The 17020-nt window shown below is 39.1% G+C and overlaps 1 protein-coding gene across 5 annotated transcripts in view; it reads left to right on the forward strand.

The window, feature by feature from the left end:
• The first annotated feature begins 2069 nt into the window (after positions 1-2069).
• IPP (intracisternal A particle-promoted polypeptide) overlaps positions 2070-17020 on the forward strand; it is a 37194-nt gene continuing 22243 nt past the window's right edge. Inside the window, exons 1-5 of one of the 5 annotated variants that reach the window (XM_059884925.1) lie at positions 2070-3184; positions 5427-5768; positions 7818-8249; positions 14248-14403; positions 15832-15999. In XM_059884925.1, coding sequence (XP_059740908.1) covers positions 5477-5768; positions 7818-8249; positions 14248-14403; positions 15832-15999 — 1048 coding nt within the window. In that variant the 5' untranslated portion in view covers positions 2070-3184; positions 5427-5476. The remainder of the gene's footprint in view (positions 3185-5426; positions 5769-7817; positions 8250-14247; positions 14404-15831; positions 16000-17020) is intronic. The other 4 variants (XM_059884926.1, XM_005204873.5, XM_024989806.2 and 1 more) reach the window with 4 other exon arrangements.

Here is a 17020-nt window from a genome sequence, read left to right on the forward strand (position 1 = left end):
TTACAGGAATGTTGTATGAATTTGCAAAGAAACAAGAATATTAAAATGAATTCACTAACAGAGGCAAAAGTGGTTTACTATCCTATAGGTCAATAAAATATAATGCTTGGGAGTATCTTTTCCTCAAGGTGGACAAGAATTATTTTAAATACTGTAAGTTTTCTTGTAAACTATTTCAGTTGACAGAAAGACATCCCTTTGGATTTGAATCCTTCCTACTTAGAAAATGCTCAATGCCCAGGCTTACATTGGAAAGTATCTTTTGTTCATTTCCATCTTTGACAATTTTTCCCAACAGCAATTCCCTTTCAGCATCTTTTTTTTTTTTTTTTGTAAGAAATAAAAAAGAAGCAATAGAAATTTAGTGCATTGTTGGTAGTAAGTATAATTATGTGTTGGGGTCCTGGGTAGCTGCACACAAATATACCTCAGTGGCATATTGATTATTTTGAATTAAAGTAGCTTAAGAGATGGCCAACACAAGAGGGACACTCTGACCCTTCTTTCTATCTCCCTGAAAGCAGGAAATAAATCTCTCATGTGACAGGTGCACTCCCTGCATATGGAGCTAGAAGAACACTCTTATCTCCAGAGATAGGGAATTCAGACCAGCAAGCCTGTATAAACAAACTATTACTTCCTCTAATTTACTACCCCAAGCCCAAACTCTGTTTAGATTTTTCGCTAATAGAACTCCCAAAACCTAGTTTCTTTGTCCTGTCAATTCCTCATAAATTTTTCTGTCTAAAATTATAAAAGCTATCTGCTTTAGCCACTTCTTAGGCCCCTTTCTATGAGTGGTCTTGTGAACAATTAAAATTGTTTCTTTTTTTCCTAAGTTTTGTCTTGTGTCATTTTATTACCAGTCCAGCCACAAGAAATCAAGATGCACAGAGGGGGAAATTTCCCCCTCTCCAACACGAGTTTTGTGAAATTTTTGTTTTATTTATCTATGTGGTATGCATGTGGTTATCGGATTTGTTATAGAATATTTTTGTTCACTGTGGGCTGGGGTCAAAAGGTTTGAAAGCCATTTAAAAATGTGCCACATTATGAGGTTCAACAGTTTCAATAACTGGACGTTTAAGTTGTCCCTTCAGTCAAAGTAGACATCCACTCACAGTGCAGAGACTCAGAAGATGATCTGAGTGAATGGCAAGGAATTGAGAAGTGTCGGGTAGTGAGTGAGGAATGCGGGGCATGTGGGGGTGTTGTGTGTGTGTGTCTGTGTGTGTATCATTTTGAAAAGATTCCACAGTTTTCCTCTTCAGAGACACACATGCAAATGAGAAGTATGCTGCTTTGTAAACCTCCCTGAGGAAAATTATTTGTTGCAAACTTAAATAACAGGGCTACAGAATTTCTAAGAAAGATTCTTACAAATAAATACATAACAAAAAAAGAGGAAAACATTGTACCTAGCAGAAAAGGAAATGATAGATAAACTTGTAATTCCTTTCACTGCAGAAATGACTTTATCCAGGTCTTGGACTGACTTCTACTCTGAATGTTCTCTCTGTGGGGTACTCAACAGTTTTGGAGGGATGGATAGGCCTGGAAGTGCAAACTCTAAGTCCTTTATGTGAAGAGAAAGTGTTCGTCGCTCAATCGTGTCCGTTTCTTTGCAACACCATGGCCTGCACCAGGCCCGTCTGGAGTAGGTAGCCATTCCCTTCTCCAGGGGATCTTCCCAACCCGGGGACAGAACCCAGGTCTCCCTCATTGCGGGCTGGTTCTTTACCATCTGAGCCACATCTAGACAGTTGTGGACTCTCTGGGAGCAGCGTCAGAGGCTGCGTGAGGAGACTAGGTCCCGACTCTCAGCACGGATGATCGCTGGCTGTCTGGGACGCCACAAGAATCGAGAAAGGGTAGGCGGCGTGGAAACGGCGAGTCCGCCAGCCTCCACAGGCGGGTTAGGCTGGCCGCTGGACCGTTGCCTGTGAGTAATCAAGCACCAGCCGAGCGCCGCCGCAAAGTAGCACCAGGAGGCGCCGCTCCCCGGGAGCGGAAGAGCAGTGCGCACGCGCAGACGGGCCTGGCCAGCGAAGCGGACAGGCCCACTCCCCAGACCCGCCTCACCTCCAGCACCCGGCCGCGGACCGCACTGCCTAGTCACCCCGCCGGGCTTTCCCCGCCCACTCTGCGCGCTAGCGGATCGCGGCTGCGCGCGCAGAGCCTGAGCGGGCGCCGGCGGGAAGGGGAAGCGGCGGGTAAGAAGGGCCCGCGTCCCGGGGGCATCTGTGACTGGGTTGGGAGTTTCGTCCTCGCCTCTGTCTTTGTGGAGGAGCGTGCGAGGAGCCTCTGGAACTGGCTTCCTCCTGCCGTTCAGGCATGCCTCTAATAATCGAAGTGTTTTCGCCCTCACCGGAGCGTCGTCTAGTCCGGTCTCCACCTGCTTCTCGTCTCCCCGCCCCTACTGGGGAATCCGAGGCCGAGCCCCGGCCGGTCTGATTTCGTCAGACCTCATGCCAGAGCCATCTGAGATGCCTTCCCGGCCGTTTAGGTAGGGCCAGATCGTTTATCTGCCTTTAGTGGCGCAGCATCCCAGGAGTAGCTCTCGGGGTCCAGCCTCCAAATCAAGCACAAAGAGCCTCTTTTTTTTTTTGGACGCTCGCTCGTCCTGGGCTTCTTTTTGACACCCTTTGCTGAGTGAAGCAGCTTCCAGATGCTCGAAGCAGTGATTTTGAGGCCACTAAACATAGATTCTCTTTGCTTCCTCTGAGCGTCTCCACCATTTCCTTAATAATCCACCTTTCAAATTTGTGTCTGTTGAGGCGCGTCCCTTACACCCCTATGCGATGGCCCTATATTAAGCTCTTTCCTTTTGGAAATGGGGTGACACCACGTATCTTCTTTTGGAATGAATTACTGCACTGGCCGTGGGATAGTATCAGCAGTTACTAAGAAGCGTAGTAGTAGTGAAGGAGGATTTCTGCTGTCTGCTGCCAGAGTGGATGGATATTCAGTCACTTTTTTGTACCAAGAGGCAGCGTTTTATCTCAAGCTATGCTTGATGCCCTGAAGTTGGAGGCAGAGGAGGTACCTTGTAATTAAACAAATCGCTGATTCCAGAATCTGCTGACAGGAAGAAATCTAAAACAGAAAAAGCCTGACTGCGGTGCCATGTTTAATAATATCTGCAGATCAAATTTCTATCTAGAGAGAAATACACTTTTTCTGTGTAAGTTAAATGTAATATATTGACATTTATGTTGGTGCTGATGTGAAGTTTTAGCAGCTACCTTGGAACTTTTCAGTCAAGTTTCTCAAGAAGTTAATTCCTAAGTAATCATAATAATCAGCTTAGTTATTTTTACTTTGATAAGTTTTACTGAATGCTGAAAACTTAGCTGCTCCCACCATTTCTGTTAGTCGACTAGTTTTCCTTGATACCTAAATGCCTTTGTCATCTTAGATTTCTCTTGTGCTTCATCTCGATACCTCTTATATAACTGGATCTCATGGTTTCTTTTTTCAAAAAGTAACTTGGATTTATCCCTTTGATTCTCATTGTTGAAGCTGGAAGTCTCTTTTCTAAGACTTTCCTACCTCTTAGCATATCCTCCAGAGAGCTCAAAACACAAGTCTGAAACATGACTATTGTCATGTTTATTCTTAATAAACCTATAAAGGTTCATGTTCAAACTTACTTGCCTGGGTTTCAAAGCTCTTTCTGTGCACATGATATGATGGGAAAACCCCAGGATTTAGAGTCAGACCTGGGTTTAAATATTAGGACTGTCATTGTACTAACACTGTGTCTTTGGGAAACTGAGCTTCAGTTTCCTTCTCTTATTTCGAATAACAATATCTTTTCTTCCAGCCTCTTAATTATTGTGAGAATTACAATTGGCATAATGTGTAAAAAAGTTGTCAGAATTAAACAAAAACAACCTAAGCTATTATTATTTCACAGCTATGAAAGATAGTTCCAAAAGAATTGTCTTTCAGGGAACTTTCAGAAAGTAAGGACTTTCTGAAAAGTCAAGCAAGTTTGAACGTGAACCTTTATAGGTTTATTAAGAATAAACACGACAATAGTCGTGTTTCAGACTTGTTTTTTGAGCTCTCTGGAGAGCTTTCAGTCCTACTCCCTATGTGTGTGTTCATAGGGAGTAGGGTGACAAGGAAGACTGTGATTGTTGTTGTTTAGTTACTAAGTTGTGTCTAACTCTCTTGCAACCCCATGGCCTGCTAGGCTCTGTTCATGGGATTTTCTGGGCAAACTGGAGTGGGTTGCCATTTCCTTCTCCAGGAGATCTTCCTGACCCAGGGATCAAACCTGCATCTCCTAGAGGTGGATTCTTTACCACTAAGCTACTAGAGAAGCCCCCAGATTGTGATAATGGGCGGTAAATTAGGTATGGTTAGGGTGAGCACCAAACCCAGAGGAGAGAGGAACAGGGAAGATTTCCTGGAGGATATTAAGTTTGAACAGTCTTTAATTATAACAAAGATCCAGACAGAAAAGCTGGGAAAGGGTATCATGAAAGAGATGCCTTTAGAGAACTGCAAACTGTTAGATTTTATTGGAGTATTAAAAGTATTCAAAGAGGATTATAGGAGGTAGGATTGGATGGGTAGACAGAGATGAAATTTGAAGGTCTTTTTTGTGCTAAAGGAAGTGAACAAATTGAAGGATTTTAAGCAGACAGTTGGCCTGATCACAATTGCTTAAAAAAAAAAAAGAGAACACTTAAGTTCCTTTTTTTAAAAAAATAATTACTCATTTATTTATTTTTGGCTGTGCTGGGTCTTGCTGCACTGGCTTTTCTCTAGTTGTGGTGAGCTGGGGCTACTCTGTAGTTGTGGTCCTTGGGCTTCTCATTGTGGTGGCTTCTGTGTTGCAGAGGATGGGCTCTAGGGCATCTGGGCTCAGTAATTGTGATTCCTGGGCTCTAGAGCACAGGCTCAGTAGTTGTGGTGCATGGGCTTAGTTGCTCCTCTGCATGTAGATCTTCCTGGACTAGGGGTCAAACTCATGTTTCTTGCATTGGCAGGCAGATTCTTTTCTACTGAGCCACCAGGGAAGCCCCACAATTGCTTTTTGAAAGTTCGTTTTGACTGCCGTGTGTGCTTCCTTACCACAGTGTACAAGGCTATCCTTCTACCTTTGTGCCTTTCCTTGTTTTCTTTAGTTCACCGTCTCCTCATACCTTAATACACTGTCACTCAATATCCAGTTGGGGTTCCATTTCTGCTGTGAGGCGTTCTCCAGTTATTTTAGACCGTATTATTCACTCCCTTCTCTGAAACCCTGTTAGGAATAGCACCACACAGTTTAGTCCTTATTAGTTTCATGTGTGTTTTATGTCCCTAAATAGATTTTCATTTCCTTGAGGATAGGGAATGTTTCATATGTATATGAACAGAAGACATGCTAAACACAAAAACTTGTTGCTTGGTCTCTTTCTTTTTTTCAGGGTAGGACCAGATTATGGGCCACAGTCCTTTTAATTGATCTATCATCATCATGGCTAATGAGGGCTGTGCCAAGGCTGGTGATAGTCATTTTTCATTAGATAAACATGCTCAACTCATCTTGGCTCAGATCAATAAAATGAGGAATGGAGAGCATTTCTGTGATGTGGAGCTGCAAGTTGGGAAGGAAACTTTTAAAGTTCATCGGCTGGTTTTGGCTGCCAGTAGTCCTTACTTTGCAGCTTTGTTCACTGGAGGAATGAAGGAGTCCTCGAAAGATGTTGTACAGATTCTAGGAATTGAAGCTGGAATCTTTCAAATACTTTTAGATTTCATTTACACAGGTATGTAAGTATTATATTGTTGTTGTTTAGTTGCTAAGTTGTGTCTGACTTTTGCAACCCTGTGGACTATAGCCTGCCAGGCGCCTCTATCCATGGGATTTCCCAGGCAAGAATACTGGAGTGGGTTGCCATTTCCTTCTCCAGGGGATCTTCCTGACCCAGGGATTGAACCTGTGACTCCTGCATTGGCAGGCAGATTCTTTACCACTGAGCCACCAGGGAAGCCCATGTAAGTATTATATGTAGTGTAAATACATATGGAAAACTAGATTTGAAAGAGATACACTAAAGTGTTAATATAGGGAATTCCCAGGCATCAGGGGTTAGGGCTCCACACTACTGGCAAGTCAGAAAAAAAATAGTGTATGTCTGTGTATGGGAAAACGTTTGATTTTCATTTTTATACTTTTCTGCCTTACATCTTTTCATGTGCCTGTTGGCCATCTGTATGTCTTCTTTGGAGAAATACCTATTTAGGTCTTCTGACCATTTTTTGATTGAGTATTTTGTTTTTTTGTTGTTGTTGCTGTAAAAGGGCTTTTAATAACCTGTAAAGACTTACTAAGTTGTAGGGCATTCTTTTTGTTACTCTTAAGTAATCCTTGGCTTCATCCAATACCATTCCTTCAGTTACCTTCCATCACAACCCATGATGTTATCTTCTCCAAATTTGTAATGAACTCTCATTTCATTCAATTAAGTCTTAGGTTTCTCTGCAGCCACTACTGTTTATTCCCATGGTGAATTCCATTTCTTATACTTTTGGAAAATTCCCTATTTGCATTTAACAAGCCATATTCTCCCTCTCACCGTAGTGTCTTTGGCCATTCATTCATATATAATAAATTTTGGGGGCACGTAGTGTTTAGAAGGGGCTTCCCTGGTGGCTCAGACGGTAAAGCGTCTGCCTGCAATGCAGGAGACCCGGGTTCTATTTCTGGGTCGGGAAGATCCCCTGGAGAAGGAAATGGCAATCCACTCCAGCACTCTTGCCTGGAAAATCCCATGGACAGAGGAGCCTGATAGGCTGTAGTCCATGGGGTCGCAAAGAGTCGGACATGACTCTTAGAAATACAGAAAGGGCAAGCTTTTTCTTGTGTTTAGAAATACAGAAAGGGCAAGCTTTTTCTTAACAGACTTTATAAATCTAATTGAGAATACAAACACACAGTTTAGTTGAATGTTTTAAAAGGGATAAAGGGAAATTATGAGATTGAATGGAGGGACTTCCCTGGTGGTTCATTGGTTAAGAATCCAGTCAACCAATGCAGGGGGCCCAGTTTCAATCCCTGGTCAGGGAACTAGATCCTGCACACAGCAACAAAGATTCCCTATGCTGCAACTAAGACCCAGCTAGGTCAAAAAAAAAAAAAAAGAAAAAGATTGAATGGAGAGTTTATCCTTTTCTTTCTAAATATAATTGAGTATTTGATCTCTTTCCAAAGTCATCATATAAGTATATGAAAGTGAAGCCCTCTGGAAGGAGATTGGTATATATAGTTACTTAAATGTTAAATGCTTAAAACTTCTCATATGTTATGGACTCTTGGTTTTACCTCACATTAAAAATTAACATTTATATGGCACTTGATTGTAATGAAGAATATGGCCCATGTCTTACTCACTCCTGTGCCTCAGTCAAATGTTTGTTAGATGCATATAGCCCTATGTTAAAAGCATGGACTTTGATGTCACTCCCTACATTGCATCTCACTTAACCGTGTGACAAAGAGTTGAGTTACTTTAACTTTCCAATTCTGTTTTCTTAATATAAGGGGGAAATCCTACTGTATGGGGTTATATGGAGGGTTAAGTGAATGTATAGAGCAATTATGCTGTGCCTGGTTCATTGTTAAGTGCTCCATGCATGTGCAGTACTATTATCACTTAGGTTTTGCACCTTTCTACAAGTTCTTTGTTGCCTTTTACTTAGTATTCTTCTACCCCCACAAAGCCTGAGCTATCAGTGGAATCAAGTATAATGCTTTTTGAATATAAGTCAAATGTTTGTTTTATGTTATTGGTCATTTTGTCTCCCTACTTCCCTAGGTATAGTGAACATAGGCGTGAATAATGTCCAGGAGTTGATTGTTGCAGCAGACATGCTACAGTTGACTGAAGTCGTTAATCTTTGCTGTGAATTTCTGAAAGGACAAATTGATCCACTGAACTGCATTGGGATCTTTCAGTTCTCTGAGCAGATTGCCTGCCATGATCTTCTGGAATTTACAGAAAACTACATTCATGTCCATTTCTTGGAGGTGCATAGTGGGGAAGAGTTCCTGGCACTTACAAAAGATCAGCTGATCAAAATTTTGCGAAGTGAAGAGCTTAGCATCGAGGATGAATACCAGGTCTTCTTAGCTGCAATGCAGTGGATACTGAAAGATCTAGGAAAGAGAAGAAAACATGTGGTGGAAGTGCTGGACCCAATTCGATTCCCTTTATTACCTCCTCAGAGACTTGTAAAGTACATAGAAGGTAATTTTTTTGTTCCATGTTAAATTAGTTTTATCCAGTGACCTTTCCTCTCTTTGAAATGTGATAGTGTTTTCATTTTTCACTTCAATAGCAAACATTTATTGAATGGTTATTATATGTAAGATACAACTTTTGTATTTTGTAGGTACAGTAGCATTTCAGTATTTCTGCATATTTTAATCAGATCTTTATCTTGAGGTTAACTACCAAGGGAGAGGAATTTATTGACAGAGCTAAAATACTGCGGCTATTTTTGGTAGTAGTACTAATTATTTTAGCGTAAGATTTCTTCTTGCCACTTTGAAAAATTCAGCAAAACCTAAACATTTAAGGAAAACTATATATGCTGAACACAAAACCAAAACTCAATACATCCTATAAGTCCTCTCATTATAAAATTAATTGTATATTGATATAATAATACAGCTTCTATGTAGCCTTTGAATATATTTAAGTTCTAAACTTTGAAAACACTTTTCACCATAGTATAAAATAAATTTTATCTTTATATTAGAAAAATAATATTTAAATTTATTTTTAAAAACTACTTTGGACCAGTTTCAAGATTTGAAGCTTTAACTCTTGTCATTTAGGATGTGACTGAATTACAAATATTTTACTATGAATTAATTATAGTATTAGCATTAAAGTTGTAATTATATGATATAATTATATTTAATGTGGATTTTTAGGTTTTTCCACTTTTAACAGTGTCAACAGAAATTTGTAATTTTTTCTCAGTGATATCTTGTATTAATGTATATATCATTAATTCTCATTATTCATATATATAGTCATTACTCACTGACTACTACTACTACTATATAGTTAGTTCTCACTGACTACTACTATTTGTGGTAGTTATCCTCTATAAATTTACCAAGAACAGTGATCAGCAAATACTGAACCATTGTTCCTAAGAAAAGCATGAGGTAAGTTCTTACAAGCCTCTGGTCACAAAATTTTTGTCACCTGATCAATACATAAACTTGTTTTTTTGTGTGCGTCTGTCAAAACCCCCTCATTTAATATATACTGTTGATTCATTAAACTCATGGCCAACAAAACTACAACTGAAGGCTGAGTGAAGCCTAACACATGTTAGGCTTCTGCAAGACACATCACAGCCTTCTTGCACTTACAAACACTAGACATGGTACTTTCACAGTATGCTTAGGGACTGTTTTAAACAGTGAAAAGGCCAACAGAAAATACAAAGTGCCATGATGCTAAATAGAATGTGAAGAGGACAGTTGTTTATAGTGAGAACTGAAATACGATGGCAGAATGTCGCCTCTTTCGGTCTCACCTGGAAGCATGGATGTTAGGTGATTCAAATTTTTTGCCACTGTATGGCATGTCTGTGAACCAGCAAGAAAGCGCTGTGAGTGTTGATTTGGGTTGAAAATTCATGTTAGTGAGTAGATGTATTCATAAGTAAAGAATCTACAAAAAATGAAGACTGACTATATTTAAATGCTAAAGCAAGAGAAGAATTATCCAGACATGTTTTTTGTGTGTATCATGTGAGAAGTTAGGAGTGGGACAAAGGCTTTCATGGTTGAGTTGACTTTTGCAAAGTGCTGCAGATACGAAGTACTGAAGGGAAGTTCCCTGGAATTGGGGCATGTTTTCCTATGGCTTTTTAGTGTCATAATATTAAAGTCTTGTACTGCCCAGTAGTTATCACCTAAGGACATTTCACTGGAATACAACTGCAGGGAAGCAAGGGAGAAATAAATGGAGGATATTTTCCAAAGGCAACCTTACTATTTTTCAGTATTTTTGAAACTTTATCTCTGATCTTTTTAGAGAAAAGATGGACAATTTATACAGAAAACTAATGAGACTCTACCACAAAATTCAATGAGGGAGCAAAAGACTTCATTGAAATGGTTAAATTGTATTATGTGAAATGTGTAGATTTTCCCCTATGGTGTATAATTCAGGTAATTTAATATTATTAGTATATGATAACATATCTTTTTCTTGCATTTTAGAGAATGATTTTACTTTTTAAAAATGGTACATGCTCTTATAAAAACTTTAGGTAATAAATTATTAAAAAAGCAAACAACAGATAACCCAAAGTTCACCATACAGAAAGAGTTATAATTAACATTCATTAAACATCATTCTAGATGTCTCTGTATAGGAGAATGGATGATGGGTGGGTGTATGGTTGCAAGGATGGATAGAAAAAAAATTTACAAGAATAAGAATCATTCTATCATACTATTTATAATACAAAAAATATACCTAAATCTCACTAAAAGTTAACAAAGAAGAAACTAATTAGATAAATGTTTATTTAATCCCAAGAAGTATTCATTCTAAAAAGTTTTTACATAATAAAAACAAAAAGATGAGCTTCATTAAAAGGTGAAACCATAGTTTCATTTTGTGTTTCAATTTTAAAGTTTAGATTCTCTGCTGTGAAATATGAGGTAATTAGTATTGTTATTTTTCTCCTTAACTGCTTCAAGGTCTACATAGCCCTTATATAGATACTTTTCAAATCCTCCTAGCTCTGTGCTTTTATTGTATATTTAAGTGGATTTAATGCTCTGTACCAGTTTTTTAACAGTAGGCTTTTTGTTCCTGAACTTTCCTTTATTTTGGGGCCCTGCAGCACTGCTTGCAGGATCTTACTTCCTCCACAAGGGATTGAACCCAGGTCATCACAGTGAAAGCACCGAATCCTAACTACTGGACTGCCAGGGAATTCCCTGAGCTTTCTTTTTTGATTCGTCATTTGGTTGGTTAAATTTCATCACCAAGATTTTTTTTTTCTAAGAAAGGTTCATGATTACTGTATTTGCTGATTTTTTTCCTCATATCTGAGAATTTCTGTTACCTTTTAAATTTAACAGATATCTGTGTGGGTACAATATGCTTAATTTTTGAGCATTCCCCCAACCTCTACCTCCACCCTACGTTTGTAAGGAGTGTTTTTTTTTTCCCCAATGACTTGCTTTTTCTGCTTGGATGGCTAAAGAATTCTCTTTCATTATTCTTGATTTGTGTTCAAATTTGCCATTTTTCCTTAGACTATATCATATACCCTTTTCCTTTTTTTGGTCATGCCCTGTGGTATGCAGCAATTTTTCCTTCATTTTGGAAAATTTTTCCTTTGTGAAATTCCTGAATATTTCTAACGTTTCCTTTGGTGGTCTTCATCCTTGTATTGGAAACTTTTTTGTCTTTCGTATTTATCATCTTATAATGTAGGAAATCAGTCCTGAATATTCATTGGAAGGACTGATATTGAAGCTGAAACTCCAATACTTTGGACACCAAATGTGAGAAACTGACTCATTGGAAAAGACCCTGATGCTGGGAAAGACTGAAGGCGAGAGGAGAAGGGGACAACAGAGGATGAGATGGCTGGATGGCATCACTGACTCAATGGACATGAGTTGTTGAGTAAACTCCCGGAGTTGGTGATAGATAGGGAGGTCTGGCATGCTGCAGTTCATGGGGTTGCAAAAAGTCGGACATGACTGAGCAACTGAACTGAATGTTAAAATATTTTGTCTTTTGCTCTATGCTCACATTTGTTTTCTTAAGTCTTTACTCCAAATTGCCAATTTGATTTTTGTCTAATTAGTTTCTTGCTTCTAATTTATTATGTCTGCACTACTGTCACTTTATTTCCTTAGCAATGCACCTCATTTTGTCTTTGAGCCTTTTTTTTTTTGCATATAGGATCTTTATTCTTAAAAATAAATCTATCTTGTATATAGAGAATCTGTTTCTGTTATGTGGCTAATGTTTTCTTCCAAACTGAATTCTTCAGTCACTTTCTCTTTTTTTTTTCTGGGGTATATTTAAATAGTTGTATTGCTATTTCTTGATATACTGCTCATGCTTAATTTGGCAACTCTGTTCAAATCTGCTTGCTCTGATAATTCTCCATGACACATTTTCTATCTTGGTATTTGTTGTTGTTGCTCAGTTGTGTTCAACTCTTTGCGGACCCCATGGACTACAGCACGCCAGGCTTCCCTGTCCTTCACCATCTCCCAGAGCTTACTCAAACTCATGTCCATTGAGTTGGTGATAGTTGGTGATGCCATCCAACCATCTTGTTCCCCTGTTGTCCCCTTCGTCTCCAGCCTTCAATCTTTGCCAGCATCAGGGTCTTTTCCACTGAGTCAGTTCTTCACATCAGGTGGGCAAAGTATTGGAGCTTCAGCCTCAGCATCAGTCCCTCCAATGAATATTTACAATTGATTTCCTTTAGGATTGACTAGTTTAATCTTGCTGTCCAAGGGATTCTCAAGAGCCTTCTCCAACATCACAGTTCAAAAGCATCAATTCTTCAGCACTCAGCCTTCTGTATGGTCCAACTCTCACATCCGTACATGACTACTGGAAAAACCATAGCTTTGACTATACAGACCTTTGTCAGCAAAATAATGTCTCTACTTTTTAATACGCTGTCTAGGTTTATCATAGCTTTTCTTCCAAGGAGCAAGCGTCTTTTAATTTCATGGCTGCAGTCACCATCTGTAGCGATTTTGGAGCCCAAGAAAATAAAGTCTGTCACTGTTTCCACTGTTTCCCCATCTATTTGCCATGAAGTGATAGAACCAGATGCCATGATCTTAGTTTTCTGAATGTTGAGTTTTAAGCCAGCTTTTTCACTCTCCTCTTTCACCTCATCAAGAGGCCCTTTAGTTCCTCTTTGCTTTCTGCCTTAAGGGTAGTGTTATCGGCATATCTGGGGGCTTCCCACCTAGTGGTAAAGAATCCACCTGCTAATTACAAAGGAGATGGTCCTGGTTCGATCCCTGGGTTGGGAAGATCCCCTGGAGGAGGGCATGGCAAGCCACTCCAGTATTCTTGCCTGGAGAATCCCCTGGACAGAGGAGCCTGGTGGGCTACAGTCCATAAGGTCGCACAGAGTTGACATGACTGAAGTGACTTAGCATGCACACATACACATCTACATATCTGAGGTTATTGATATTTCTCCTGGCAATCTTGATATTACTACTCTCTTTATCCCACCTAAAATTTAATTGCTATGTATTGTGTTCTCACCACTTCTTTCTAGCTTGAGGCAAGAGGGTGGTGAAAGAATAGATATCTGCTCAGGCTAAGGTCCTTGCCTATGGGCCTGGACTCTGACCTCTCTCTTGGTGAGATGCAATTATTAATCTGATATCAAGACCTACTTACCCAACCAAGGATATATCTCACTACTGCGGATTTTGGCTACCACTGAGAAACGCTGGGCTGGAAGAAGCACAAGCTGGAATCAAGATTGCCAGGAGAAATACTAGTAACCTCAGATATGCAGATGACACCACCCTTATGGCAGAAAGTGAAGAACTAAAGAGCCTCTTGATGAAAGTGAAAGAGGAGAGTGAAAAAGTTGGCTTAAAGCTCAACATTCAGAAAATGAAGATCATGGCATCCGATCCCATCACTTCATGGTGAATAGATGGGGAAACAGTGTCAGACTTTATTTTTCTGGGCTCCAAAATCACTGCAGATGGTGATTTCAGCCATGAAATTAAAAGACGCTTACTCCTTGGAAGAAAAGTTATGACCAACCTAGATAGCATATTCAAAATCAGAGACATTATTTTGCCAACAAAGGTCTGTCTAGTCAAGGCTATGGTTTTTCCAGTGGTCATGTATGGATGTCAGAATTGGACTGTGAAGAAAGCTGAGCACCGAAGAGTTGATGCTTTTGAACTGTGGTGTTGGAGAAGACTCTTGAGAGTCCCTTGGACTGCAAGGAGATCCAACTAGTCCATCCTAGAGGAGATCAGTCCTGGGTGTTCTTTGGAAGGACTGATGCTGAAGCTGAAACTCCAATACCCCAAAGCTGTAAAAAAATATTTGGTATTGTAGGAAACAAATTCCAATGTTTGATGATGAGCTTTCATTTTTTGATTGTTAAATGTATTTCATTTTCATGGAAATAAGTCTTTTCGATATTGTTTAAAAGTTGATTAAAACATCTTTTTCAACATTACTTTAGGAATATCTGATTTTAATCTTCGTGTTGCATTGCAAACACTTTTGAAAGAGTACTGTGAGGTGTGCAAATCTCCCAAAGAGAACAAATTTTGTAGTTTTCTGCAGACATCTAAGGTTCGACCTCGGAAGAAAGCAAGAAAGTACCTGTATGCAGTAGGTGAGAACCTTTTAAAAAGTAATATAAATTATCTTTATTTTCAGGATCAAAACCTTTAAAAGTTTTGTTATTATTAAATGTGAGAATATGCATGTATGTCAAATAGGCATATTTAATTTCACATACAGGCTGCAGATTTAGAAATTGCATTTATATAGTATAGTGGACACATCTAAGAATAAAGATATTTATTTGATGTCTATTATTTGGTGATTTAAATCTTTGCGTTCTTAGATACCCAATTATTATCAAATAATTGCCTAAGATATGTGGCTTTAAAAAGTAATATTTGAATTCTAGTGAGAAATAGGAAAATAAATCTCAAACATATTAACTATTCACAGCGTCTGAGATGGTCTTTAGGGATAACAGGAACTAGTGGTCTCCAAAGTGTGGAGATGCAGGACAATCCAAAGGAATATTGTATGGACATTTTGTATTTTATTATAGTGTAGTATAGTGTAGTGTAGTTTTTTGGCCATGCTGTACAGCTTGAGGGATCTTAGTTCTCTGACTAGGAATTTAACCTGGGCCACCTCAGTGAAAGCACAGAGTCTGAAACACTGGACTGCCAGGGAATTTCCTCTATTAAAAAAAATATTTAAAATAGAATTTAAAATGTTGATATATATCAACAACAAATTGTCCAGATTTATATACATAATTAATTTATATATAAGAACTTTATGTATAACATAATTTATACTATGTATGTCATTGCATGTGTAATTTTATATATACTGTTATATATAAATTATAATTTTTGAGTATTCATTAACCTTTTTTATAATGGGATGTTCAGTTAAACAAGGCTTTCAACCCTCACTATTTTTTAATTGAAAAAGATATTAATAGGGACTTCCCTGGTGGTTCAGTGGTTAAGAATCCACCTTGCAGTACAGGGAAGACAGGTTCGGTCTCTGGGTGGGGAAGTAAGAGCTCATATGCTATGGAGCAGCTAAGTCTGCACACTGCAGCTGCTTAGCCCACAAGCTCTAGAGCCCATGTGCCACAAGCACTGACCTCTCAAGCTGCAGATACTGAGCCCAGGCTCTACACTAGGGTCTGCATGTCACAATGAAAGATCTCTTGTGACACAACTAAGACTCAGTGCATGAATAGAAATCACAATGAAACTTCCTAGATAACAAGTTCCTAGATTTACATTTTATCTAACATTTAGTTATGACCAGGACCAGGTGGTAGAATATTGTGGTTGAATTCATTGCATTTAAGCCATCATCTTTTAGGACTTGGTACATTTAAGAATAATAGATGTGCATCTGACAGACTCTAAAGTATGTATTCCTTACTATGCAGTAGTTATTGAAAATCTAGATGTAGAGGGCTAGATTTTTCTTGTTACTACCATTTCCATATTTAGCAGTAAGGGATTTGCTGTGTACCTGCTTTCCTTTCTTTATTCAGGTGGATATACTCGATTGCAGGGGGGTCGTTGGAGCGATAGCAGAGCCCTCAGTTGTGTAGAACGTTTTGACACCTTTAGCCAGTACTGGACCACTGTGTCTTCACTTCATCAGGCTCGATGTGGACTGGGAGTAGCAGTTCTGGGAGGAATGGTCTATGCAATTGGAGGTAATAATAAAAATGTCTTATTTCCATTTTTAGACTATAACTCTTAAGTTGACTACATTCTTAAATGCCTTATATATTTTGCTGGATACTCTGGAGTATATATAGATGTAGTTGTGCTTATGCTGTAAAGAGCAATATTGCATAGAAACCTGGAATGTTAGGTCCATGAATCAAGGCAAATTGGAAGAGGTCAAAGAGGAGATGGCAAGAGTAAATGTCGATGTTTTAGGAATCAGCGAACTAGGATGGACTGGAATGGGTGAATTTAACTCATTATAATCTAATACTGACCATTATATCTACTACTGTGGGGAAGAATCCCTTAGAAGAAATGGAGTAGCTGTCATAGTCAACAAGAGTCTGAAATGCAGTACTTGGATGCAATCTCAAAAACGACAGAATGATCTCTGTTAGTTTCCGAGGCAAATCATTCAGTTTCACGGTAATCCAAGTCTATGCCCTGACCAGTAATGCTGAAGAAACTGAAGTTGAACGGTTCTATGAAGATCTACAAGACCTTTTATAACTAACACCCCAAAAAGATGTCTTTTTCATTATAGGGGACTGGAATGCAAAAGTAAGAAGTCAAGAAACACCTTGAGTAACAGGGAAATTTGGCCTTGGAGTACAGAACGAAGCAGGGCAAAGGCTGATAGAGTTTTGCCAAGAGAGCACACTGGTTATAGCAAATACCCTTTTCCAACAACACAGAGAAGACTCTACACATGGACATCACCAGATGGTCAACACCGAAATCAGATTGATTATATTCTTTGCAGCCAAAGATGGAGAAGCTCTATACAGTCAGCAAAAACAAGACCAGGAGCTAACTGTGGCTCAGATCATGAACTCCTTATTGCCAAATTCAGACTGAAATTGAAGAAAGTAGGGAAAACCACCAGACCATTCAGGTATGACCTAAATCAAATCCCTTATGATTATACAGTGGAAGTGAGAAATAGATTTAAGGGCCTAGATCTGATAGATGAGTGCCTGAAGAACTATGGATGGAGGTTTGTGA

This window comes from Bos taurus, chromosome 3, assembly GCF_002263795.3.
Source record: "Bos taurus isolate L1 Dominette 01449 registration number 42190680 breed Hereford chromosome 3, ARS-UCD2.0, whole genome shotgun sequence".
Taxonomy (NCBI): domain Eukaryota; kingdom Metazoa; phylum Chordata; class Mammalia; order Artiodactyla; family Bovidae; genus Bos; species Bos taurus.